The sequence below is a fragment of the Podarcis vaucheri genome (assembly GCF_965113315.1).
Source record: "Podarcis vaucheri genome assembly, chromosome: 11".
NCBI lineage: Eukaryota > Metazoa > Chordata > Lepidosauria > Squamata > Lacertidae > Podarcis > Podarcis vaucheri.
Window position 1 is genome coordinate 48,893,573 of NC_138749.1, and position 27,492 is coordinate 48,921,064.

At 40.5% G+C, this 27,492-nt stretch overlaps 1 protein-coding gene across 6 annotated transcripts in view; it reads left to right on the forward strand.

The window, feature by feature from the left end:
• CSNK1G3 (casein kinase 1 gamma 3) overlaps positions 1 to 13,536 on the forward strand; it is a 49,730-nt gene extending 36,194 nt beyond the window's left edge. For 3 of the 6 annotated variants that reach the window (XM_082191608.1, XM_082191609.1, XM_082191612.1), the window contains 3 exons: positions 3,805 to 3,911; positions 5,071 to 5,094; positions 11,246 to 13,536. In XM_082191608.1, coding sequence (XP_082047734.1) covers positions 3,805 to 3,911; positions 5,071 to 5,094; positions 11,246 to 11,300 — 186 coding nt within the window. In that variant the 3' untranslated portion in view covers positions 11,301 to 13,536. The remainder of the gene's footprint in view (positions 1 to 3,804; positions 3,912 to 5,070; positions 5,095 to 11,245) is intronic. The other 3 variants (XM_082191610.1, XM_082191611.1, XM_082191613.1) reach the window with 1 other exon arrangement.
• Positions 13,537 to 27,492: the final 13,956 nt, after the last annotated feature.

A 27,492-nucleotide genomic window follows, 5' to 3' on the forward strand; every position in this document is an offset into this window, starting at 1 on the left:
GCAGATCTTCCTATAAATGATTTGGTAATATAAATGTGTTATAAGCACTATTCTTCAAGATATTCGTTTGGTCAGGATTTTGTGTGCTTGTGCAGCGAATTGGTGAGTTTTCCCATACATGCTTGGAGTCTTATAGCGGTTGTCTATAGAAATTAGTCCAGTCATGGTGCCATGACTGATATGTGACTACATCAGAATCATTGAAATATGTAGGTGCAATGCAGTAAGTCTAGGTTTAAGTTATTATTGCGTTTTCAGTTCTAGCTGCCATGGACATTTTTTTATGGCAAGCTGGAATATAAATCTAGCAAATAATTAAAAACATATCCCATTCACTCCTTATTCCGTGTTGAATCATGATGGTTTGTATTTTTCAGGGCATCTCAAATTAGGTAGTAAATTACAAAAGAGATGTCCTTGGATATGACTCATTGACACATTTTAAGTCTTGTTCTGTTGCTGTGAGCTTTGATGAAGGTTCCTGAATGGCTTAGATGTTTCCAATTCCTGACTACAACTACCAGAAACTGCTACAGGATCCTTCTACAAAGCATACAAAGAATTAAGCCCATAAATTTAACATCTTGTTGGGCTTGCTGCTTATGTTTGCAAAAGCTCACCTTGTGAACTTCTTGGGTGTTCTTGGGTTCCTGGATAATAAATAAATTTACCTTCACACAAACTGAACCATTTTAGGTTTGAGCTTGGAGTATTTATCTTTCGTTATGTAACATCTGAAATGAGTGGTTGGGTTGGGTTTCCAAATAAAATGTTCATAGTCAAAATTGGAGTTTAAGGTTGTGAATAGCTATTATGAATCATAATATTGAAATAAAAATGTGCAACTTGTGGGCGATCTCAAATACAAGTTTTCTGTAAAGGAAGAAAAACTTTTAAGTAAACTAATTCAGTAGTGACACCTGAAACTTTAATCTTGACTACTTTCCAATAGCATGCAGCCTATGTGCTTCTGGTTTAACGTCAGCACAGGAGAGGCTTGTGCCATTTGCAGCTAAAAAATAGCCTATTCCAGCAAATTGAGTATAGCTATGCAGTTCTATCCCACTTGATTTCAGTAACCTTTTTATAGTGCTGTGTTTTTGCTTGTTCAACATGCAAACATTTAGGATCCTACATAAGAGGCTGTTAGCAAATCCATTCTTTATAATCTCCTTTGCAGTATAGATGAATCGGGCAGAGAGCATTGTTTACTGGCGCAGCAGTATTGCTTGCTACTAGTGCTAAACAAACACAAGAGTTGGCATGAGAGGGTCAGGTCCCAGTACCAGAGCAATGAGATAGGTTGTCTCTTTGAACTATGAATGGGAACCTAGTGTTGCTTTCATGGAAATGTATACTTCTAAACAGAACACATCCCTTCTCCTGCGACCTGAGGACCTGCCATCATCACTAGCAGGTCAGCCTTGTATGGCAAAATGTTCTTTGTGTTCACTCTTGTGGACGGTATGTACTGTTGCCTCAAAAATAGTTTTATCGTGTTGGAAGATATTGGCCTACATTATTAACTTCGGCGGTTATAAAGCACCTGAAAGCATCTTAAAATGGAAAGCTTTAGCCTTGACCTTATGCATTCAAAATAGTTCACTGATCTCATTTACCTATCATTTTAGTAAGTACAGAATAGCAAAGCATCTGTTGGTAGTGATTAGGTTTTTTTTGAAAGTCCCAAACATGTGGTTATGGTGCTTTGGGAAATCTGTCTTCAGTTTTATTCTGTCTATTTAGCTTCCATTAAAACAAATGAATGATTCAAGTTGTGGAGAGAAATTTGTTGGTTGTCTAACACTATTTGACTTGTCAATGTGAGACATAAAAAAGAAAATTCTTCTGACTGTCCATTTTTCTCACTTGCTTTGATTTCTGGAAGAAACATACCGTTCATTGTTAGTGTTTCACTAGCTAGCCTCCTACATTCCTGTTTTACAAAAGTTTGCCTTAGTTCCTGAAAATGTCAGCTGAATAGCTCTGATGAATTGTCTCTTTCACAGTTCTTGTGTTGCAGTAACTTGAAACACTTATAAAAGGTCTTTTTAAAAATGGTTCTCTCTTCCCCCCCCAGCAAATTATCCAGACATCTTATTTATTGTGAGAGGCAGATTTCACTTGGGGTTTTTTCTAAATATTTTAGACATGCCTATAGGCTTTTCTTTTCTTGTATTTTCTTTCCTTGTGGGACGCGGGTGGCGCTGTGGGTTAAACCACAGAACCTAGGACTTGCCGATCAGAAGGTCGGCAGTTCGAATCTCCGCGTCGGGGTGAGCTCTCATTGCTCGGTCCCTGTTCCTGCCAACCTAGCAGTTCAAAAGCATGTCAAAGTGCAAGGAGATAAATAGGTACCGCTCCGGTGGGAAGGTAAACGGCATTTCCGTGCACTGCTCTGGTTCGCCAGAAGCGGCTTAGTCATGCTGGCCACGCGACCCAGAAGCTGTACGCCGGCTGCCTCGGCCAATAAAGTGTGATGAGCACCACAACCCCAGAGTCGTCTGCGACTGGACCTAATGGTCAGGGGTCCCTTTACTATAGGCTCCCAGTTTGCTGTTGCTTTAGGGCTGGTCCACAGACCAATCTTGGACCTGCCATTTCCCTATCCAGCAACTAGGTGATGTCTAATGATGAGCTGGGTGGTGAGGTTCAATCCTGTTGGGTACTGTTTCATGAAGAGCATTCCCTCAACAGAATGTGTTGGTGAAACAGACCCCTGTAGCCAGCAAGACTGAAAACTGGCTGATGCTTTGTGGTTTTTGTAAGGAACAAGCCAGGTTTATATCAATTTTATTTCTTGAAATACACCCCCCCAAAGATTTTTCCTGATCTTTGGTAGTACCATGAGGCGTGTAGCAAGCAAAGCAGATGTTTGGATATTATGGATGGGATTAACACAACGTTTCCTGCCAGTGGAAGCCCTGTGCAAAAGGACTTCTGCTTTCACAGTGGGGCCCATTGCTGCGCCCTAGAAATTGGCTGTGGCGGGGTGGGAGAATGGCACACAGAAAGGGAGAGAGGAGATCATTCCATCTGGCATGCGAAATTCTTGCACACACAGGAAGTTGGTATAGTGTGATGTTTAATTCCGCCATTTGGTAGAAATTGCACCGCTTGTTTATTAGGGTGAAAGTATACTCAGAAGCAGAAAAGGCTTGAAGAGTGTTTGGTATCATATTCATTATGTTTTTGTGGGCATGTACCTTCATTAAAATGGCCCTTCACAAGACATTCATAGGACAAGCTTTCATTCTCCCTTTTGTAGAATTTATTTTATTTATAAAAATAATTATATACTCTTATATTACAAAAGTATATCAGAGTAGTTTACAACAGTAAAAACAAGAATACATAAAAACACGCAAAGTTTAAAACAAGTTAAAAAACAATAAAGTTCAGGAAAAAGACCAGGAAACCATTGCCTGCATAGGCCTGGCAGAATAGAAAAGTTTTCAGCTGGCATTTACAAGTTGCCACAGGAGGCGCCACTGAATGTTGCCAATGCTTGAAGTTAAAGCTATATTTCATAGTAATAGCTGTTACAATTTACGGCAAATCCTTTATTGCTAAATCTTCACTTTTTTCTCCTTTAACTAGTCAATTTTTTTGTAGATGGCTTTTTCTACAAGCAGTTGGAGAAAGTTTAGTAAAACTATGCACGAGGCTTGAATGGAAAAATAGTTATAACCTAGAAGTAACGCATTAATATACTAATTTCAGCTCCTTATGCTATGAAACAAATATTGCACCAAATATGGGAATTTACTAGTGTATGATTTTTGGAAATACTTGTAATTGCAGGTTGTAAGCTCAACAAATGGAGAGCTCAACACAGATGATCCTACTGCAGGACGTTCAAATGCACCCATCACAGCCCCTACAGAAGTGGAAGTAATGGACGAAACAAAGTACGTATTATCTTATACAAAATAATCGCTATGTTACCATCACATATTGTGGTACTGAATGTGTGAGTTAGTCTGTCTTTTCAAGTGTAATTTCCACTATTTTTAGTTCATGACTTTAACTAGCAAATCACAAATTGCTTCAATAGTTTTGCATTTAAACTTGTTAAAAATTGAGGTTTTGTTATTTCCACAAAACCTCCAAGGCATAGGAGCATTTTAGTTTTTCAGTACCTAGTTCTCAAGATAGGACAGATTGGAGGGAACAAATACTTGACACGGGAGGGATTTCTGTTGCTTAAAATGGGCAGTGTCATAGTACTACCCAGTAGGGGCATTCATGGTGCGCTTTAGACTCAGCTTTTCAAATCACAGGGCCCCCAAAGGTACATGTGACCGTGCGTGTTGAGCTGAAGTGCTTCAAATCCAATCACTGCTTGTATTTGTCACTTTTTAACTTAGGAAGCTCTCAAAACTACCGTATTTTTCGCTCTATAACACGCACCCGACCATAACACGCACATAGTTTTTAGAGGAGGAAAATCCATAGGCATGCCACCCATAGGCATTCCCTCCATAACACGCACAGACATTTCCCCTTACTTTTTAGGAGGAAAAAAGTGAGTGTTATGGTGCAAAAAATACGGTACTTACCCAAAAGAATGCAAATGAGTGCAGCTATTCTCTAGGGAAGGCTGCAGCTTGAGTCCATTTTCTAGGGAATTAAAGCACTATTGCCACTTTTCTAGGGACTCAACAGAGCATATTTCTTCCCTCCTCCACCTGATTAGTACAGTAAATTGGAGGTGGGTGCATCTTTTCATAAACCCATGTAAGTACCCTTTTCTCTTAACTCCAAATAACTCAAGATCTTCATACGCCAGTGATGTGGTAGTGGTAAAAGGAATAGGGCTTTATTGACACCTAAAAGAACCCCTCTGCATGTGAGCATGGGACACTTTTAGGGTATAATTATACCCTCATTGAAAATTTTGCAAAGCAAATTGCATAGCAAAGAAGCAAAGTTTGTGCATTTGTTGTACTGTAAAATATCGTTTCGGTTCTTGATAACTTCAGTGTTATGTTATATATGCAAAATGCAGCACTTTTACAATGGATAGCATTCTGATTCTCTTTCCCCTTTGTATTTTCTTTGTATTAGCTGCCAGAAAGTGTTGAACATGTGGTGAGTTCTAAAGTGCAGGCAGGCAGAAAAAGGCTCCAGAGCATTTTAAAAACAAAAGAGCTCTCAAGAGCAAAGTACAATTGGAAAACCATTACAAATGAATTCTAATGGCTTTTGCTATTGGTCTTTTTTAACATGAGAAACTTACTACCTTATCGAGGAGCACTTTTGCCTGCTTCTGTTTCTGCTTGTTTTTCAAATCTTGGTGTACTTTTATCTAATACTTCTAAATTTTTGTTTTAATGTCAATGATTATATGCAGTAGTTTACCTATTGGTATGCCATTATAGAGGGCAGACTATTTTTTTTAGGTGCTAACATCATAAACAATTAAAGCACTATTGCCACTAAGTTATAGCAGATATTTATGAAAGTTTAGTCATTGGTAATTATTTGCTAACTGATAGCTCAACCTGTGTACATTTGCATTTCTCAAATTCATACTTTTGCGTGTTCCCTGACTTCATTGCTGAATGCAATCTGTGCACAAAGCTAATTTTTATCATACTGATTTACTAACCCTGTAACTAAATGGCAGATTTTCTAAAGTGATGGAAGAGCTTGTCAAACTTACGTTGTTTGGTATTTGTACCAGACAATTGGGAGACACAGGGGCATTTTCTTGAGGCATATTAAGGTTAAAACAACATAATCCAGTGTATTTGTTTAAACATGAGCTATAATAATATACAAGTGGACATAAATATATTGGTAGAGGTCACAGCCTAAAATACATTGATGAAAGCTGTGTAAACCTGCCTCAGTAAAGCTGTAGAACAAGCATGGTGTCAGGTACACAATAGTCATGACAAATAAAATAAATCATAAAAGTGAAAATACTGCTTTGTTCATCTCATTCAGAGAAGAAAACGCTTTGAGGGATGGACCAATAATATATCCTATCTAGAACTGGGAATGATAATCAGACTTTGTGCAAAATCTTGTCAGAAAAATAGTGTGCCCTGGCTGCAATTTGAAGTGAAAGTTTTGCGCCTGCCTAGGAAAAATTTCCATGCAGTGCAGAACGAGCAGGCAAAGATGCATTTCAAAAGAAGCATTGTCGCACTGACCGAAAAGATCCTATCACTCATGACATCCTTACATGCATCACATATGGTATCGCAGTCATCCCTTTTCAGTACAAATGAGCTCTCAACTAGCTTTATCTTTGCACAAACCTGGGATGAATGTGGGAAGTTCTTTCATGCTGGCTCTTGCTCATGTTGATGTCAACAGTAGTGGGAAGTGCAAATGACTACAGAACATTTCTTCTTGAACTGTGTATATGTCAAGTCTCTGTGAACTATTGTGTACATGTGGAAATTGTTCATGTGCAGTTCCACAGCTTTTGCTTCACCCTATTTGTTTATTTAATATACTTTCATTCAGCCCTATAGCAAGATTTTAGGGCAGGTTACTAATCAATTAAAGTACAGATGACCTAAGAGCTGTGCAGAACAGATAAAACAAACTTAATGGTAGCTCAATCATAAAAAATACATTATGGAGTCAGCAGGACTCCTTAAAACAACAAACTAATGCTAGCATTTTTTTTTAATGCCTGTGCAAATAGGTGTTGTAATGCCAGCAGAGTCAGTGGCAGGTATAGTCCTTCCATAACCTTGGATATTGTTATGATTATGTCCTAGAGTTAGATTGGAAGACATCAATGGAAACCAGCTTGGGGGGGGGGGAATCAACTTCTCACATTGTTCCAAAAACCCCACCAACACTGAGGAGTTAGAAAAAAACCCTCCCAAACTGCAAAGGGTAGTTCCTTGAGTGACAGGTTACTTACTGCCTAACTGCAATAGGGAGAAATGCCCATGGGATTGCACCATTAATGTATTAAATAAGTGCTGGTTATAAGAAAGACTATATAAGAATATTTTAGAAGCATTCCGTCTCTAGGCTAAACAAAGAAAACCTTTGCAATGCATATATTGTGTGGCAAAGGGATGCAAAGTCTAGTGGTAAGAATGAAAAGTAAAAGTACTAACTGTAAAATAACATAGTTTAGTCAGATTTACACCATTGTTTTGATGCAGAATCAGCGGCAAGCTTCATCTTCATACTTTCTTCTTCTCGCTGATTCAAATCATGAGTTAAATTGCCTTGAATTCATTCAGACACCCTGATTCAAAGCCTCACAGCCTAAGCCACCCGTTTTCTTCTCACTAATGAAAGGAGCTCCCTCTTCCCAGGCAATTTCACTGTATCTTATAGAAACATTGATCCAGTTTAGAGATTAACTGAAGGCTAGAAAGGAACATAGGAGTCAGGCCATTGGTCCATCTAACTCAATATTGTCTACATTGACTGCCAGCGACTCCTCAGAGTTTCAGGCAGGAATCTCTCCCAGCCCTACCTAGTGTTGCAGAGCATTGAACCCAGGATGTTTTGCATTGCATGCAAAACAGCTACTCTGAGCTACAGTCCATCATCTTTATTCTCTCTGAGACTGAGCAGTGAGGTGGAGTTCATTTGAGATGCTGGAGAAATGCCCATGTTCTGCGTTCCTTCCCCACGTTGTATCCCTTTTCCTTGAAGTGGTGAAGCATGTACAGTACTAGGAAGCATGCCTTCCTGACAGCTACTATCCTTTGCTTCATTTCTCAGTACTGAGAAGAGTGGGGAAGGGGAGGGAGTTGAGTAGGTGGGTTAGCTGCTTTTTCTGTTAAGATGGAGATGTTGGCCAATCTTTACATCTATATGTTAGCTCAATCCGACCTTTTCTTGGCAGTTTGATTGGTAACTGATTTGAGTCACCTGCTCCTGTCTGTCTGTCACCGTACCTTTCCACCACCCATTAGTAATTACATGAGATAAAGTGGGAGGAAACGTGGGAAATAGGAGATTCGTAGGTGTGTGGCTCTGCATGTGAGGAGGAGGAAATGACAAAGGACCAAATGTTGCTCTTTATGCTCTCACTTCGTCCTCTCAGGGTTCCCCCCCCCCCCGGGTAGCCCTTTCTTAAAATTCTGCTTCCTAAATCTGTCTCTCGCTTTGTTTTCTTTCTTGGAATATCTTCTAGTATTCTGTATGCGTGTGTGTCCTTCATTTGTTGTAAATGGATAAATAAGCTTACTAACAACCCACTGTTATCCCTGTTGTCATAGTCTCTGTAGTATTTCAATATTCACACTTGGAGTCCTTTGGAAAATATAAATAATTGTTGACTGGCTTTCTTAGCTCTAAATCACATTTGGCTACCATAGTTTACAATCGGTGTCTAAACTTCTGTTCACCTGGAAAGGAAGTCACCTTGAAACGCAACATATATTTCAGGTGGAATTCTAAATACTTTGGAGTTTTTTGTGAAATTCCCTTTGGGGTTTTTAGAGTTTTTTTAAAAAATCAGTTGTGGGCCTGGCAACGGGATTCAGCCTGGTTGGGCATTTCTTGGAGTTCATATCAGGAGGTTGGTCCCTTGGCAACTACTGACAACAAGCCTGGTAAAAGAGCATCAGTAGCTGCCACCAAGAGTGCATCTGGGGTCTGCTTCCCCCTTCAGCCTGAGCTATGCTGTCTGTTTTTGTTGCTTTCTACAAATATTGCCTCCTTGTTGGGAATTGGCCTGGACCAGCCCTTAGAGGCATAGGAATAGGAGTGGAATGTTTGCTGCCTGCTATTTAATGGTGTGGGAAATATCAAATTGAATATCAGAGACAGAAGGGTCATGTGAAACCAATAAAATGTTGCAGTGTGCAGTGCTCCTATTCAAGTTTACAGTCAGCCATGCTCTCTTCCAGAATATTTCATTCTCCCTGCCCCATGTTTTTAGGACCACCTTCTTTACAACAGGCAGTGTGTTCTGCACCCACTGAGCAGGCACAGTCCTCACTGAGCTGTTTTTGTACTCCTGCAAAGTACTTTGAGGCTGTCTCATCTAGATAAGCCTGGTTTGTGGCTTTATTTTGCAGCTCTTTGATGCATATTTGTATCTCCACACCCCCATCATTTGGCTGGAACAATAATGTTTTCCAGGCATATAGAAATTCAGTAGTTGTTGTTGTTTAAAAGGTTAGCATGCTTTCCAAGAAACAGATGAGTTACCCCAGCAGAACTTGATGACTGTAAGCCTAAGAGAGGAGGAAAAGCTCCTGAAAACAATTAGACAACCAAAGCCAAAGTTGATGTAAGCAACAAGAAATTAAAAGCCTATAAAATAGACCTGGAAAATCCTGAAGTGCAGGCACATCTTAAAAGTAAATGATGGGAAAGGTCACATACAGAGATGTTAAGGGAAAAGGAGATTTCCTTTCCCATGCCTTGGCGCTCAGTCTCGGCAAGATTTGACACTTTACTTTGTAGGTGGGGAGCAGACAAGTTGTTAAATCAACTATATTATAGACCCGTGACATTGCACAGGGCAGTTTAGTTTTGCATGCATTTGCCTGCAGTGAGAACAAAGGTCCTGAAAATAGTTAACTACTGTTTGCACAAAGCAATTAAGTCCTAAATCATTTTATAGCCTTTAGAACTAGGGCAGTATAAGTTCATGTAGACTATAAATGCCTTCTTCTGTGTTACAGGTCATGAGTATGTATCTACTTTTCTCACAGACTTGGAATTTCTGCCTCAAAGGGGATAGATAGTAGAACGCCTCAGAATAGTAACTGTGTGTTATACATGGGAAAGCGAGGCCCTCTAGTGACCATTTATAGTTAAGAGCATATCATTGGCTGCAACTGGTATTCTACAGTTGTGTGAATATCTTTTTAATGCAAACAAAGCAGTTACAACGTTTTATGAAATGTGTATTTGTCCAAATAAACAGGGTGATGTTGAGGATAGTGTTATGCATGTATTAGCATCAATTTCTTCAAGTCTTATCGTAATGTGTTTTGATAATTGTTTATATCAGCCTTCCCAATACACCAGTACACTGGCTGGTGTCAGCTTTTCTTGAGTGTGAATTTGCCTCCCACTTTTCCTCTGCTGGCCTTACTGGGGTTAGCATGAACCCTGATTAATGGTGGTGCCAAGTTTAAGTGAACAGAGGGAATTCACACTCAGTAAGGGAGAGTGTGGTCAGTTGTACGACCCGTGTCTCTTAAGACAATACTGTGTCTTCAGTGGCCTTTTCTCTAATACTTAGAAATGGGTCTCATGTTCTGTAGCATAGTCTGTATAGGCTGTTGAAAGGGGAAAAGGGGATTTTTGTCATCCTGGGACTTATTTTGCAACATACTACAGGGTGCAGTTACAATTCTGTATTGATGTTAAGGAATACTGAACGGACATGGGGCAGAGATCCCCAACTTTGCAATGTTTTAGAAGTTAGCAGTGTCATTTTTACTCAGACATTCAGGATTTTGCTGTAATGTTCATCTTTTGACATTTCACACTTTAATGCCTAAGCCACTTGGTTGCTTGCACAAAGGCAGGAACACATTCTTGTTCTATTCCTTTGCTAGAGCGGGGACATAGCCTGCTCCATGTTCTATATAAAGACCTGAGAGAGTTGGATGGAGCGTTATGACACCAGTGAACAAACTGGTACAAACATCCACCACCTCTCTTTCCTGTTTGGCTACCCATAATGCTATAGTGTAACTGTCAGCATTTATCACTTACTGATGGCATGAACACTATCAAATGGTAAAAGAGGCTATATAAGTAATTCTTCACTATATAAACAAAACCTTAATAGGGGAAAGCCATTCCTACAAGCCATTCTCTTGATTCAGACACATGTTGCTTAAGTCAAAAGCAAAAGATTCAACGGCATCACATGTTTAAAAAATAACAACAGATAAACCAGCCCCCAAAGCCACACAAAATATGCCCACTGATGTCTACAGATTTATGTTCAAACATTGCCATGCCTAGTTCATATACTGTTTGTTAGTAGCTAATGAAACCAACGTACAGGGATCTGTTGTCTTGTGTTGTACTTATTTTTCCTCTCCTAGATGTTGATTCCACATAACTATACCACCTTCATTGCACCATCTGCATAGATATCAGATGATGAAATGTTTTAGAAGTCTGCTTTATTACACTTATTTCCCTATAAGTCGATGTGATTTGTCTTTAACCTGCTTTGAACTGGCTTAATTTTCTTAACTGTATTTAGATTAGCATGATATTTATATCAGAGATGCCTTGTTCTGCATGTAAGACCATTTTCATTTCACAATTGCAGGTGCTGCTGTTTTTTCAAGCGAAGGAAAAGGAAAACCATTCAGCGTCACAAATGACTTTGGAAGAAGGCAGACCATGGGGAATTACTTACTTGCTCATCTGCTATATCGTGATTAGTGACCACACGTTTTTCTGGCACCCCTATTTCAATGAGAAGGTCCTCATACTTGCTTTGATTTGGTGGTTCAACATATTTAGTTTGGATCATCTCTTCTGGAAGCTTTAAATCTGTGTCCACATGAGTATATATTTGACCACTAAGATACTGGACCAATGGGGAAAAATGCTGCTCTTTCCTCCAGCAAAACTAAACTGTCATAGAAAACATTAGCAGTGATTAGCTGAAGACCAGATATTTCATAAACCTGGCACGTGCTGAGGTTTTTCTGATGCCATACCGAAAGCAGGTGATTTTTCAGAGAACAATGGACATGAAAGCATAACTACCCAAACATTTGAAATACGTCTTGCTTTAAGATTTCTTTTGTCAGTAACACTTGCATTGATTTCCCCCTCCCCCATTGCTTTGAAGGTACTGCATTTGCAAAATTGTTACCATTAAATCCTATCAGAAAACATGGTACAGTCACTGCCCCAGTGGTACTGAGACAGAAGCAAGAGAAGGAGTCCTCTGATGCCAAAAGTCTGTGCTGTGGTTTCTAGGGGAGCAGGTGAATCACTGTTGGTAAAATCTCGATTTAAAACTCAGCTTTTGTTGTGCCTCTAATTGAAATGCAGTGTAGTAGAAGTGGCAATAGTGCTTGTACAGAAATAATGTTTGTATAATGCAAGTTGTGCTTCCAGTTATGTCCGACACAAAGGCTGAAACTTCAACAGAAAGATGCTTAAGAGTTATGAAAAAACACACTACAAGGAAATAACTGTGAACATGAATCGGGGAATACATTCAACAAAAATTAATCAAAAGCTAGTGCTGAATAACAAGTTTCAAGGTGAAGGTCTGGATGTGCCATGTAACAAAATTTAGGTATGTTTGTAAATTATTTTGCTATTTGATTTACGAGAAGAAATGGATTGGATGTAATACTGCCTTTAATGAATGCTAGCCCTTAGTTCCTGATCACAGCCGGGGGTTCCTGGAACTTTGTTACGCTTTGGTGAAATATTGCGACACTAAGAAACAGTTAATAGCCTTGGTCAGGTACTTTCCTCATAGCTCCTTGAAGTGCCTGTATTATGAACAAGCGAACTGTTCAGTAGAAAAGGCAGCCCCCCCCATTGTTTCATTTAAAGCCATAATGACAGAGGTGTGCTTTTGTCATGTTTAGCTGCCAGCATCATGTGGAGAATGGAGCAAAGGAAGTAAAATGGCTAGACAGATTTGTTGACCAAAACTCAATGGTTTGTTTCCTTTTAAAAAGAGCCTCCTAGAGCTAACTTTTAATAACTTTGTCTATCAGTGCATGCCTTTGGGCATACTTATTTATTTTTAATATCTTGTGGTAACATTCAAAATGTGTATTAAAATCGATAAATGCACACCTTCGGATTCATTATTGCATTTACAGGGATTGTTTTGTAATTTATTTTTTCCCCTTAACAGCCAAAAGTGCAGTGCATTGTCTTGAAATTAGGTGCACATAAGAACACATTGTGCAGATCTGGTCATTGTTTGTCACTGTTGCTGTTAATGACTTTAGTAAATCCTTGGTATACAAGCTTGAACCTGGCCTATTAAAACTTAGACTATATTACTTGGTCGAAAGTTTTCACTCTACCTGTTTGTATTATTGATAATGTCTTAAACTCCCAATGAGAGTTTTTAATTTTTATTTGAGCTGAGAAGGTAGCCATCCTAATGTGAACACTTTCTTTGCAGTATTTGACCAAATTTTTCTTCATAATATTTGTAAATACATGCAGTATCCTATCATACACCTGTTCGATTTCATCTTCAAGGGTTCCTTTGGCCTGTACAGTGTTTATATGATCTGAACTCCTTACACATAATCCAATTATGGACTTGAAGATTTAAAAAATATAAAACCTGTTTGTTTACTGCAAAGACCAGAATCTAGTCATGGCTATTTAGCAATATTTTTAAGTACTCCACTTTAAGGCTAAGGAAGACCTTGGTCCTCGCAACACACAACTGGTCAGTAGTAAGTTATGCAGTTATGTTCAGGTTAAGCCAACAATGTTTGCATTTATATGCTTTTTCCCTGTCTAAACTAATGAAATCAACATTGCCTGAATGTCTGAATAATAAAACACATCCCTGTTTAAAAATATGTAACAGATGAAGAAGAAAAAATAAAGGTAGTTTTTTTACTTGTCTCTTCCATCTTTTCCACAGCATTGAAACTGTGAAGATAAGGGACTACAAGGGACAACTGGCCTATATCCACTACCACTAACCATTTTTAATTTAAAGTCTGTACACAACTATGAAAAGAATCAATAGGCATATTTCATGACTTCATTGCAGATACAGGCTTGTAGTGACATATGCTACTCCTTCAAATACCAAGCTGAAAGTAATTACTGACGGTACTCTAGTTTTTAACAACTTCAGATATGGAGTATCTAACTTAGGCTTGCAAAATTTATTTCTTACCAAGGTGAAGGTATGCCATTGTCCATGCATTATGGCCTTTTTCTATCTCTGATTCTGTCAACTTTGGCCCTCCAGATGTTTTGAGACTATAATTCCCATCATCCCTGACCACTGGTCCTGCTAGCTAGGGATCATGGGAGTAGGTCAAAAACATCTGGAGGGCCGAGGTTGAGGAAGCCTGGCTTAGTGGCACACTTGTTTAGACTTGGTCTAACCTCTATTAGTTTGACAAAGTGCATAAAACTCATAGCTAATATATAGTGATGTAAACAATAATTGATAAAGGCAGTCTTTTTGTTTAATAGTGATTAATTGATTTAACTGGCAAATTGCAGTGACTGAACTAAGGATAGCTAGTATATATCTGGATGATATCCAACATTAGGCATAGACTTACTGAATGGGCCTACTCTGAGTATGTCCAATGTTGGATATCTCCAACTTGCCTGGTTTGCACATAATGCTAAACCATGTTTTATTAAACTATAGCTTAGTGTTATGTATGAACCCTGCCCATCAGTTCAACTCTGATTAGTTTACTGCAAACAAACCACTATCTGAAACTTTGCTTTGTTGTCTTATAACATTGTTTTGTTTTGCTGGCTTGGCATTACATATCACCATGGTTTATTTGACCCCACCACAGAAGCTCACCAAACTACAAAGGCATGAGGCAAAAGGAGATGAAAACGAACCACACTTCATAGAAACAAGCCATGGCTTGATCTGTAGAGCAACTCACGGTTAACTTGTGATTTGTTAAACATAATCATGGTTTTACATTGCATGTGGCAGTTTTTTCTGTTGGATGGGGTTATTCACCTGGTGGAGGGTGGGTAGCAGTAGTAACAACAACAACAAATATTTATTAGGGGTCTAAAGGTCTTTCAAGAAAATAGACTAGAGTCATGCAGGTCTTCTGTAATTTATTCTATATTATAAAATAAGATTACTTTGCACTAATACAAAAATTAAGACTGAATAGGGAAAGCCATGTTCTTGATTATTTTAAAAAAGCATTTAAAAGAACTTCAAAGGTAGTTTTGAAGACACAAGAAGGGCTTGGTTTGTGACTCTAGGTTAAAGCATAACAACATATTGCACCACTATTGTGCATTGTTTTAATAACAATTGTAAAAAAAACTCCAGCAAAGCTTGAACTAAGTATCAATTAACAATATTATTAAAGACACACATAAGACTGAAGAATAAGAATAGGTTTACCTGGTGCCAAAATGATAGTGAAGCTTCCCCCCAATGTATCTCCATGAGAGTGTAATAGAGACAAGGACATTCTCTCTTGTGCATAGATGGTGGCATTTTGACTTTATAAGGATGCATTCTAGGATAATAAGTTTGCTCTTGGTATACATGATTCAAAAGCCCTAGACCTACAATAAGAAAGAAATAAGGGTCAATATTTATAGGAAAAATAGAGATGCAATTGAGGAACATAATACAACAAACAGTTAAGAGAACTGGAAAAGGACAGGCTTAAAACAGGTACAAGATAATAGGATATTAATAAAAAAAGTGCATAATACATCTTCCCCCTGCCGCTCCCTGGTTTGTTATGACCTGCCTGGTATGAAGACTGCAGGCCAAGTTGCCATGGCAGCCAATTACTGGCGTTGATGCAGAGAGAATACCCACCCACCAATCTGAAGAACCACAGACCTGAAAAATAATTTAGTTGATAGGCTTGGCCTTTTTTTTAATGCTCTCAAAACTGGCACACGTTCCTGTGCTAGATCCTAAATCCAGTTGTGCCACAGAGCCAACTGTGTTTAATGCTAACCCTGAGTCACCTGCTGGGGCATGATTCTTCCCTGCAGGAATCTTCCTATATAGAGAGAGACTGATAGTCAACCACATTAAGGTGTCATCCATACTTTTCTAGGCATAGATCTTCACTCTCCCCCACCCTGCTTTCCCCAGGAAAACCCAGTCTCTACTGATCTTTAGCGGAGCAAACGGCAATTCCCAAGTTTTTCCGTGGAATTGTTTTCTGTGGTAGAGAGCAGATTTTCACAGGAAAAGAGCCAGGGCAAAAAAGAAAAAAGAAGGGGAAAAAAGGCTCAAACATGGTCCTGGAAACCTGTGTCTAGAAATGCAGAACAAAAGTAAGTGTTGATGAGCCCTAAGGTGGCATAGCTCAGTCGGTAGAGCATGAGGCTCTCAATCTCAGAGTCGCAGGTTTGAGCCTCATGGGGAGCAAAATATGCCTGCATTTCAAGATTCCTGCCTTGCAGGGGTTGGACCTCCATCTTCTTACACTTGGGGTATCTTCCAACTTGTATTCTATGATCCGAAAATATAAATTAAGGCTCCCCTTTCCTTGTGTTTCCCTTGCTGGTGGCAGATAATGATTTCTACTGTTTCCAAAAGGCTTGTATTGTTTTCTGCGCTGGTGAAATATTGCAAGTTTCCCCCCTGCTTGACATAAAAATAACAATTTTGTCTTCAACACACATCACGTTACGAGTATGTGTTGTAGCAAGGGAAGAAGCACTCAGTATTCCACTTTTTGCAGAACTAGCACAAACTGGTGCATAGCCGAGTGTTTTATTTTAAATATATACACTGGGGAATAGTTAGAGGTACTCCAAATGCTGATAAATTTGCATTTTCTGAAATTTGCTAGTTAATGAAAAAAATATACAGGCAAGGCATTGGAAATACTAAACAGGGAAACAGGGAAATGGCAGCGATGAAGAAATTGACAATTTTACATATTTGGAAAATAGAGCTATGGAAGAAATTAAGAGTGTGAGTTTGAACAAGTTTAACCTACTGGAATAACGATTATTAACTATATTGTATATTTCCTTTGCACTGTCATCTCCCCCCCCACCTTTTTGGGAGGCAATAAATAGATTTTGTTAGAAATGCATAAACGTTGCCAGTTTGGAATCTAGAGATGGTAAAGAACCAATCCAAAACTCAAGGGGTTTACAAGTAAACAGCTAAATAAATAAATACTTACTTTTAGGCTACTGACCCTGAAGCTGATCATACACTGTGATTGGATTTCTTCAAGGCATGAGAGGTAAATAAACAATGGAGAAAAACCACAAGGGACAAATATTTTAATAAAATTGATAATTTTGTATACTTTCCCTTGTATTTCACTTGCTGGCTCTTGTTCTGAATAATTATCAACCCAAACTTGTTTTTTTGTAAAATGAATACTGTATTTGAGGGGTTAATAGCAAATTTCAAGCATTTTACATGATGTATATGATGCATCATTGAACATAAATAATTATTAGTTTCTAGCTGTCTAGCTTTTCAGTGTCCTAGGAGAGCTCAGTTGCGGTTGCTTATAAATGCAAAATAAGCATTATACATATTGAAGCTGTCATTCGAAAAACCATGCAACAATATTGTAGCACCCTTCATATATTTTGGAAATGTGATAACAAATGGTTAATTTCAATTTCAGTTTGTTATCTGTCCACAGAATTGTATGAACAGGTAGGTAGGTAGGTAGATAATACCAAGAGCAATGGTCTTGAATTTGAATCAATATATAGAATCGTTATGGAAATGAAAGACAGTCAAAGAATTGTTTAAAATTTAACATAACTGCAATAATTATCAAGAGATATGCAACTGACAGGCTCAGGATTAATTAAATACATTTAGCAGCTGAAATACAGCAGAATGCTAGTCTGATGAATTAAGGCAACGATAGAATTGAATTGGAAATTGGCCATAGCTTTTTCATCAAAACCTCCAGTTTCCTATTGATCAGTTTCTACGGGAACTTTTGAATATATAGCAGAAATGATGGTGACTTTTTTCCATTTCAGTACCATGGTTTAGAAAGAGAAACTCTTATTAAGGGACTAAATACATTTGATGGAACATAGATGCTATTTAAAATTCTTGGCATCATTCCAATGGTCTTTTTATTGTTTGGAACATTCTGAACAATGCTTGAAGTAAGACTACCCCCCATGGATAATGAAATAATCACCAGAACATGTAGTTTGCCAAATGAACCAGGTGTGAAAAGACTCAGGAAAACATATTATGTCAGTAATGTATTGAATTTAGATGAGACAGTTAGAAAACATGAAGCTTACAGTTCGTTATACAGGCAGGGGTGTGTGTGTGTGACCTTCCTGGTTTTGAAATAATAGCTCTCTAGCAGTTGTAATATGCCAAGCCAATGGTAGCGAAGATGAAACCTTGGCATGAATAAAATGCACTGTGAAATTGTCAGGTAATAGTTCTGAAATACTTTGTGTTAAGCATTAATAAATGTAAGAGCTGACAGTGAAATGAAATGAAATTTGTATCATAAAGGTCAGGCCTCGTCTATATAAGGCACTTTAAGGCAAGCTTTTATGTATCGAAGTGATTAGTCCAATTTTGCTGTAATAGATGTAACGCATTACAACTACTAAAGTGTTGCATATGTAGCTAACAGACAAACTTCTTTCCGTGGGGGTTTAGAATGTGATGCGCAAGTTACTCAACCTTAACTCCTTCCAACTTAGCCCTGTATCATTTGACTTCCCATAAGTACATTTAGTGCTCTCTCAATTAGTTTTTATTATTGACTATATCAAATTTCAGTGGCGTCATTCAAATGTAAAATACCTTACAGACACAATTCCTAGACCTGCCAAGCATATGAATGAAGGCTAATGTCATTCTTGCTCCACTGTATCCATCTGAAAATCATAGAATTGCAGCCATTAGTATTTTGTTTATAGGGTACACCCCAATCACAATCTGCAGAATGATTGCTCTCTTATTTTGCCCACCCACTCCATTGAATAATTTGCTAATGGCCTGCGTAGGCAGTCCATTGAGAACTTGTTCCAAGATCAGGTCACTTATACCTAAAACAGCTGAATGTACATTTCAGCACTGATACATGACTCACATGCACCTCTGGTGATACAGCTGTTGCCGGACTGTTTAATCTCAGACTGAAAATAGGAAATGGTATGTTTAACCAAGGGTACTTAAGGAGCTTGCGAATCTAATCTCAGATCCTCTGTCTATAATCTCTGAGGATTCTTGGAGAACAGGTGAGGTCCCTGCAGACTGGAGGCAGGCAAATGATGTCCCCATCTTCAAAAAGGAGGGGAGAAAGACCTAGGTAACTACCAACTGGTGAGCTTGACATTGTTACCAGGAAAGGTCCTAGAATAGATATTTAAACAGTTGTTCTTTGAGCTGTAATAGAAAAGGATGCTGTAATTAGTAAGACACAGCATGGGTTTCTCAAAAACTAGTTATGCCAGACAAATCTCTCGGATACAATACCTTTATAAATAAAATGAAACAGGTCAGAAATGTCAAAAAACCAACAACGCTAAGGCCCTTAGGGAAAGGACACCCTGACCAATTGAGTGTTTAAGGACTGCTGGAATGGGAGTTCCATAGTTGGGCAGGGGACACCACCAAGAAGGCACTGCCTTTAGTGCATGCCAATCTTATTGATGGTGATAGAAGCTGAGGCCTCCAAAGCTATGATTACCAGATTTTTTTCAATGAATCTGGGGACACTCTTTTTTTTGAAGCTGAGTAACAACAGGGAGTCAGTAGTGGGGATGGTGAGGCAAAAGAGCCTGGGCCCAAGCACACATGCATATTGTATAAAGGTGCAAAGCACTTCTTTTGCACCCTGTGAAACATAAATGCGCAGTTTTTTAAAAATTGGGCAACGGCCGGCTGGCCACGACTCCCGAGCCTCCCATGATCAGTCAAAACAAAGGGGGAAGGGGGCAGGAGACCTGTACCGCCAGACGTCCCTGGTTTCCCTTTGGCAGTGGCGGCGGCAGCAGCCGGGAGCCAGCCTAGTAGTGCAGTTGGCTCTGGCTGGCTTCAGGAGCTGCTCGCTGCCATGGCCCCCGCCATTTTTCCTCTCCAGAAGTCCCCATATGATGCGTTGTGCACAAGATACATCATATGGGGACTTCCAGTGAGGAAAAATGGTGAGTGTCACAGCAGCAAGCAGCTCCTGAAGCCAGCCAGAGCCAACTGCGCTACCAGGCTGGCTCCGGGCTGCTGAGGCTGCCGCTGCCACATCTCCCAGAGGCAGATTTGCAAATCTGGGGACATTCCAGGGGAGGAATTTGGGGACAGATTTGCAAATCTGGGGACATTCCGGGGGAGAAATTTGGGGACAGATTTGCAAATCTGGGGACATTCTGGGGGAGAAATTTGGGGACAGATTTGCAAATCTGGGGACGTCTTCACCTGTATGTTAAGGTCTGAGGAGGTGCAGGGCAATGAGGTACAATGAGAGGAAACTGTAAAGCATGAACTTACACAGTGTGCCCTCCCACTTTACCTTGGCCAAGAGTTTGACCTACATGCCACCACTCCAGGGCCAGGGACTCCTGCCATCAACCTTTTAACAGGCCCTGCAAACGCTGCTGTGTGGAGGGTGCATGAAATGCTTCTCCCCTGACTCGAAGATAGACTAAAGGATACCTTGCCAGGGCCTAGAAACCGTCACAAAGTTGTGACGAAAATGCTACAAGGAAGGCGAAAACTGCCAATGCAGGGAACATTCCTTCCCGGTTCTGAATACAGCAACCATCTTACGACCATAGCAATGCCCACTGACCTGGAAGGCAAAATATTAACCTGTAGGAAATATCAATTGGGGAGGGGAGGGTTGGGTGGGTGAACCTGGAAAAGGAAGAAACGAAGTGAGGTTTGGCTGAAGGGGTTGGCCTCTTTTCCCTTGGCCATAGGCCCTGCCCCCAGCTGGGGGCGGGACGATGGCCATCCTAACGCAGGTGGGTGACCCCCAGTCAGGTAAGCCCCACTTGGTGTCACAAACCCCGCCCACCTGTTGGGAGGGGGTGAGCGGTCATTATCATCAAATAAACAACAAAACAAATATGGATTTTCTGGGAAATAAGACAACATTTGAGGACACCAGCTATATACACATTGGAGAAAACAGGAACCAGTTAATGGTGGACTGGATTTATTCCACGATAATGCATTCTCCTAAACATGTCTACTCAGGATTAAGCTTACTCCCTGATGAGTGTGTAGGATGACATTCTAACTTGGTTTGTCTTAAACAGACCGCAACTGTTTTAAACAATAAAATAAAAGCCACCCTTCTTGTCTCTAGCCAGCCACTCTCCACCAGTACAATGCAAGCTTCTCAAGCTTCCAGAATTGATAATTGCCCTCTCTTGCCTCCAGCCCTCTGGAGCAATAGAAGTAGGAGTTGGACTCCAGCTCCCATCATCCCTGACCGCTGTCCATGATGACGGGATGGTGGTTATCAAGAGCCCAACAACATTTTATTCTTTCCATTCAAGTTGGTCAGCACAAGAATTCTGTTACTAAAAAATGGCACCTGCGTTTGTTTTTTCCTTCTCCCACCCTAATCCCCTTCCTTTTATGCCATGTCTGGTTTAACATTGTATGCCTGGCTTAGCATTAGCAATTGTAAGCTGCCGGGGGAGCCTTTTTAAACAGAACAGTGTGGAGGGAGGATGCTTTAAATAAACATTTGGAGGGTCACTGATTTGCCATCCCTGCCTGAACTGGTCCCAGCGAGCAAATGAATTTTGAATTAATGCATTTTACAGCCTTCACAGACAGGTGAAAGGTAAAGATAAAGGACCTCTGGATGGTTAAAAGTCCAGTCAAAGGTGGCTATGGGGTGCGGCGCTCATCTCGCTTCAGGCCGAGGGAGCCAGCCTTTGACCACAGGCATCTTTCCCGGTCGTATGGCCAGCAAGACTAAACCACTTCTGGCACAACGGGACACCATGACGAGTGCCAGAGTGCATGGAAATGCTGTTTACCTTCCCGTCGCAGCACTACCTATTTATCACACACACTGGTATGCTTTTGAACTGCTGGGTTGGCAGGAGCTAGGACAAAGCAATGGGAACTTACCCTGTCATGCATATTCGAACCGCCGACCTTCTGATCAACAAGCCCAGGAGGCTCACTTACAATGTCATATGCAAGTCATTTTACTATTTAGCAGGTTTGCTACAGGATAGACAACCTTGATAGGCACAGATGAGCCATTGGTCCGATTCAGCTGGGCTTTTACACTCTCCTTCCCTCCCGTTTTCCTTGCTTGGGAAATTAACTTGGCTTGTCATTGTTCAGGCCAGTAGCTTTATTTGTCAGCAGTTCAACTAATAGTTTTGCCACTTGATGGCAGCATTGCCTACCTATTTGAAACCATACAGTTCTTTCCCCCCCTTTCCCCTTTTCTCTTCTGCCTGGTTAAACACTCTCCTTGGTTGTTGTTTTTTTAAAAAAGGAGGGGGAGAGATTGATAGCAATGCAAATGTATTTATAACCACTAGAGATAGTCACCTTCCACCCCAATTAGCCCCTGAATTGATTTAGTGAGGGAAAAACATCTATTACTGAACAGTCCTACAGATTTGTGTGGCATTATTTCAGTTCATGTGTGGGGGGTGGGGAGGCTTGTACAAAGGAGGACCTTACATGTATAGTAGATAAGCTTAATATAATAAGGTGGCAAATAATAAGCCACCACTTTATGCAAGGCTGGAGATTTATGTGCTGCATAAAATGCACCGATTAGACAAAATTGCTTATGAGGAATTTGCAGGAGCTACTAAAATATTTCCATTTCGTATCTAGTGTTTTTTGAGAGAGATTTATTCATGAGGAGTTGCTTGGAATGAAAGCATTGATGTACCAAAAAAAAAAGGGGGGGTGTTTTTCTGCAAGCTTGGCAGAAATCAATTATGGTTTTGAAGTGAAGACTGCTTCTTAAACAAGCCCCCCTTTGCGAGTGCTGAAACATATCTTAGAATATCAGAATGGCAACTTTACTCTTTTTGCAGGAGATGTGTGAGGGAACTCTTAACAATCTGGCAAAAACAGCTACTCGTGGGAGGGTTCAAGCAAGAGGGAAACCTCTTGAGAGATTTGCTTGGTGGGAAGTTAAAAGTGCAGTTTATAAGGCACTGACAGTTCGGAACAGGTAGAAGTGCTCCTGTCCGCCCCAGTAGAAACAAGCAATACAAATTTTTTAGGGCAGATTCATTTAGCTTTTTATTGCTGGTATAAATGCTGTTTATCTAAGACTGGTCTTCTTTCACTAACATTGGATCAATATAGAGAAAAGCTGTTTTCTAGCTGTAATGTAAATAAGCTGTCTTGCTCAAGATAAGGAGTTCAGCATGAACAAACAAGAATTGCAAACAATTCAGTTCTGCTGTAGCATAAATCCATGAAGTCACATTACTGTAAAATCCAAATGATGAGGCTTCAGTCTGTGAAATGTGTGTAACAGAGAGACCTTTCCTCATGTCCTACTTCCCTCATGTTGATCTAAGTGTGCTTCACAAACTGTCAACTCCCACAAATCAGCCGGTCGAAACAGAGCTGTGCCAATTACTGGATGTTTTAAAATTTAGGCATGGGATGTGGTTCTCATTCTCATGCTGGTTTCAGTTTTGATGGATTTGGATGGGGAACAGAACTGGACCTTAGCTGACAGGCCCATTCACATGTGTGAAGACATTGTAGTTGGGGAATATATGCTTCATGCCAGGGTCACAAAACAGGGCCACAGACCGGGGGTACACATGTATTGGGCCTCAAGCCTGGCGCCAAACTCTTAATTTTTTCTTTTTTTAAAGCAACTCAATTTGACATGTATAAAGAAAGTTAGAAATCAAAACACAGAGGCAACATTTTATTAGACAGAAACAGAGGCTGCTGTGGTTAAGGATGCTTAATCACTTAGTCACTGTTGCTAAGCAACCAGAGGAAGAAATGGTGATCACACCTGGGACTCAGGAGGGAGGAGCCTCCCAGACCTGCAGGAAAAAAAAACCAGAAGCCTGTTGTTAAGCAACCTCTCCTACTCTGCAGCCATTTTCATACCCTGCCTTTGTCTTTAACCCATTTCCATGCCTTCTACTCCCTCCTTTTTGCAGATCTCTTTGAACCCCAACCCCCCTTTTCCTACCTTTTCCGTTTTCAGCTTCTCCCTTGCACACAAACCACCCCCATTTCCATACCTCCTCCTCTCTTTACAATGATCACAAGTAGGCTGTCTGCCTACTTCTCATAGAAACAGCCTACTTGCAGCATCTCTGTCTTATGATTCAGTCTCAACTTACTGGCCCTTATCCAGCCCATTGGGGAGGGGTGATAGCTCAGTGGTTGAGCATCTTCCTTGCATGCAGAACAACCCAGGTAAAATACCCGGGATCTCCAGGAAGGGTCCGACTCCTTAGAGAGCCGCTGCCGAGACTATACTGAGTTAGATAGACCAATGGTTTGACACAGTATAAAGCAGCTTCTCAGATCCATATGTTCCTTCAGAATATGGTCCAGAACCTAGCAGAGGATAAGCGAATAAAATGATGCCCTTATTGATGGGCTAAACTACAGGTGATACACAGTTGCATGTATTTTTCAGGCTTTCCTAATCCTCATGACAAGGTGAAAGAGAGATGTGTGGCATTCACATGTTGATGACAGAGCGCTCCAAATCCTAGGATGACTTTACCATGTTGTTGTTTAGCCGTGTCCAACTCTTTGTGACCCCATGGACCAGAGCACGCCAGGCACTCCTGTCTTCCACTGCCTCCCGCAGCTTGGTCAAACTCATGTTGGCAGCTTCCAGAACACTGTCCAACCATCTCATCCTCTGTCGTCCCCTTCTCCTTGTGCCCTCAATCTTTCCCAACATCAGGGTCTTTTCCAGGGAGTCTTCTCTTCTCATGAGGTGGCCAAAATATTGGAGCCTCAGCTTCACGATCTGTCCTTCCAGTGAGCACTCAGGGCTGATTTCCTTCAGAATGGATAGGTTTGATCTTCTTGCAGTCCATGGGACTCTCAAGAGTCTCCTCCAGCACCATAATTCAAAAGCATCAATTCTTTGGCGATCAGCCTTCTTTATGGTCCAGCTCTCACTTCCATACATTACTACTGGGAAAACCACAGCTTTAACTATATGGACCTTTGTTGGCAAGTTGATGTCTCTGCTTTACCATAGTATGGTTTTATATAGATGTTAAGGAGCATGTTGGGGAGGGGCAAGATGAAACCTTGTGGGACCCCCATAGCACAGGGGCCAGGAGATAGGGCTATTACAACTCTCTGGAAATGGCCCTGCAGAGAGGAGTGGAAACACAGGAACAGCCATGTCTTCAATTCCCAATCCACAGATCCACGCCAGGAGAACATCATGGTCGATGGTATTGAAAGCTGCTGAAACATAAACAATAGTGATACTATTGACTGTCACAAATGTTTAAGTCTAGTAAGGGCCTCTTGAAGAGAGGCTGTATCACTTCTCCCACAAAGAGGCACTCCCTAGACCCACCCAGTCTATCCCTATTATAAGCCATGATGGGTAAAAATTGTGAAAGCGCCATGGCGGAACCCCTTCAATCGTCTTGCCCATATCCTCAGGCCACAAAAACTGGAACTGGTCCCATAGAGCTAGACTAGCTGTTGCTGTGGATACCTCCCCCAGAATTGTCTCTCAGAAGCTGTCAGACTTTCAACAACATTGCATATTGTTTGTTGAATGCTTCCAGGCACTAAACATCAATAGATGTCAACTAACAATTTCAGTCAGATATATAACACTATTGCATGCCAATCATCAAATACTCTTGAACGCAAAATCACATTTCACATCAGCTGTCGAATTCCAACTGTTGACTATTAAACATTGAAATCAAATAGAATTGGATGTCAGAAACAGGTATCAAGTGAATTTCTGGCACGTATTCCAATTTTCAGACAATATCTGGAGCGTATTCCGTATCAGAATTTTCAGAGAACCTTCAGGAGAATTTTGGAAGCAAACTTCTTTTAGATCTAGTGCTGGTATTGCTGGCTATGAGGCTAAAAAACAGTTGTACTGAAAACACTAAGGCTGTCTGGGAAATGCATGGTGATCATTTGGCATCTTCAAAGTTTGGCAAATTTCCCTGTATACCAAGCTCAGCCAGGATCTAGAGAACTTATGTGATGGCTCAACTGAACAGCTAGGATGTTATAATGCAGGGATAAGGAGACAGTGACTCTCCAAATTTTGTGTGCCTTCAGGCTGGAGCCAGCATGACCAGTGGTCAGGGATGATAGAGGTTGTAGACGAGCAACGTTTGGAGAGTCACATGTTCCCCATCCCTGCTATAGTGGAACAAATTCCACTTTCTTTGAAAGGCACCACAATTGCCACTAACATGTCAGTAAAGCCTGGGGTGAGAGTACCGTATTTTTCACTCTATAAGACGCACCAGACCACAAGATGCACCTAGTGTGGTGTAGTGGTTAAGAGCGGTAGTCACGTAATCTGGGAAACCGGGTCGTGTCTCCGCTCCTCCACATGCAGCTGCTGGGTGACCTTGGGCCAGTCACACTTCTGTGAAGTCTCTCAGCCCCACTCACCTCACAGAGTGTTTGTTGTAGGGGAGGAAGGGAAAGGAGAATGTTAGCCGCTTTGAGACTCCTGAAGGGGAGTGAAAGGCGGGATATCAAATCCAAACTCTTCTTCTTCTTCTTCTAGTTTTTGGAGGAAGAAAACAAGAAAAAAAAAATTCTGAATCTCAGAAGCCAGAACAGCAAGAGGGATCGCTGCGCAGTGAAAGCGGCAATCCCTCTTGCTGTTCTGGTTTCTGGGATAGCTGCACAGCCTGCATTCGCTCCATAAGACGCACACACATTTCCCCTTACTTTTTAAGACGGAAAAAGTGAGTCTTATAGAGCAAAAAATATGGTATTTACTGTTGCTGTTGTATTTATTTATACAAGGTATCTTCCAGTGAGCTCAGTATGGTATATGGGCATTATCTCAATCTATTCTCAGAAGAGTAACTGTTCAAAAATAAGGCTGAATTTTGAATCATGCTGGAGGATGCCGTATGGTCTGAATGCGTAGAGTGTTAATGGGAAACGTTCAAAATTATCCAGCAGTTCTTAACTGGAGTAGCTTGCAGTTAGTTCTGTAGTATGAAATGTTATGAACCCAAATGTTTTACCGCAGCACATTGTGCATAAATGTATATAAAACACCCGATTCCAGATGGCAGGGAGCTGTATCTGATGTTTTAAAATAAACCTTTTATATGAGGTTGTAAATTTGCATTAAATATTGGTAGTTTTCACCCTATTCTCCCACAGGAAATCAATGGTGATAGGAACAAAGGGATGACAGTCCAACAAAGGAACACTAGGATGTTGCCGAATGAATCAGAGGATGAATGAAGAAAACAGATAAATGCCCTTATCAAAGGACTCAGCTAGATGTGACACACAATTGTGTGGATCTTTCTTGCAACAAGTTTCTTTTAAATAAAAAACAACAACAACCAAAAACAGTCAAGAGAAGCAATAGGTTTGAATGGCATAACAACCAGAAGAAATGGTTGCTTAAATCTTTCTTTTACTAGTTTTCGTCGGTGAAAAATTGCAGCACCCAGTACACAGCTCTCCTGATAAAACATTGGATACCCATATATTTTCTCCTAAGGGGAAAATGCAGCTGGGGAAGTGACTTTTAATCTGAGGGTTGCGGGTTCAAGCCCCATGTTGGGTTCAGGCTTACAGTTCTATGATTCTGTGTGGGCAAATGCATGGAAAAGTTTATGCAGCCCCTTCTCCCACCATTCCTCCACTCAAAAAATGCAGCCTTCCTATGCTGCCACAATAGGAAA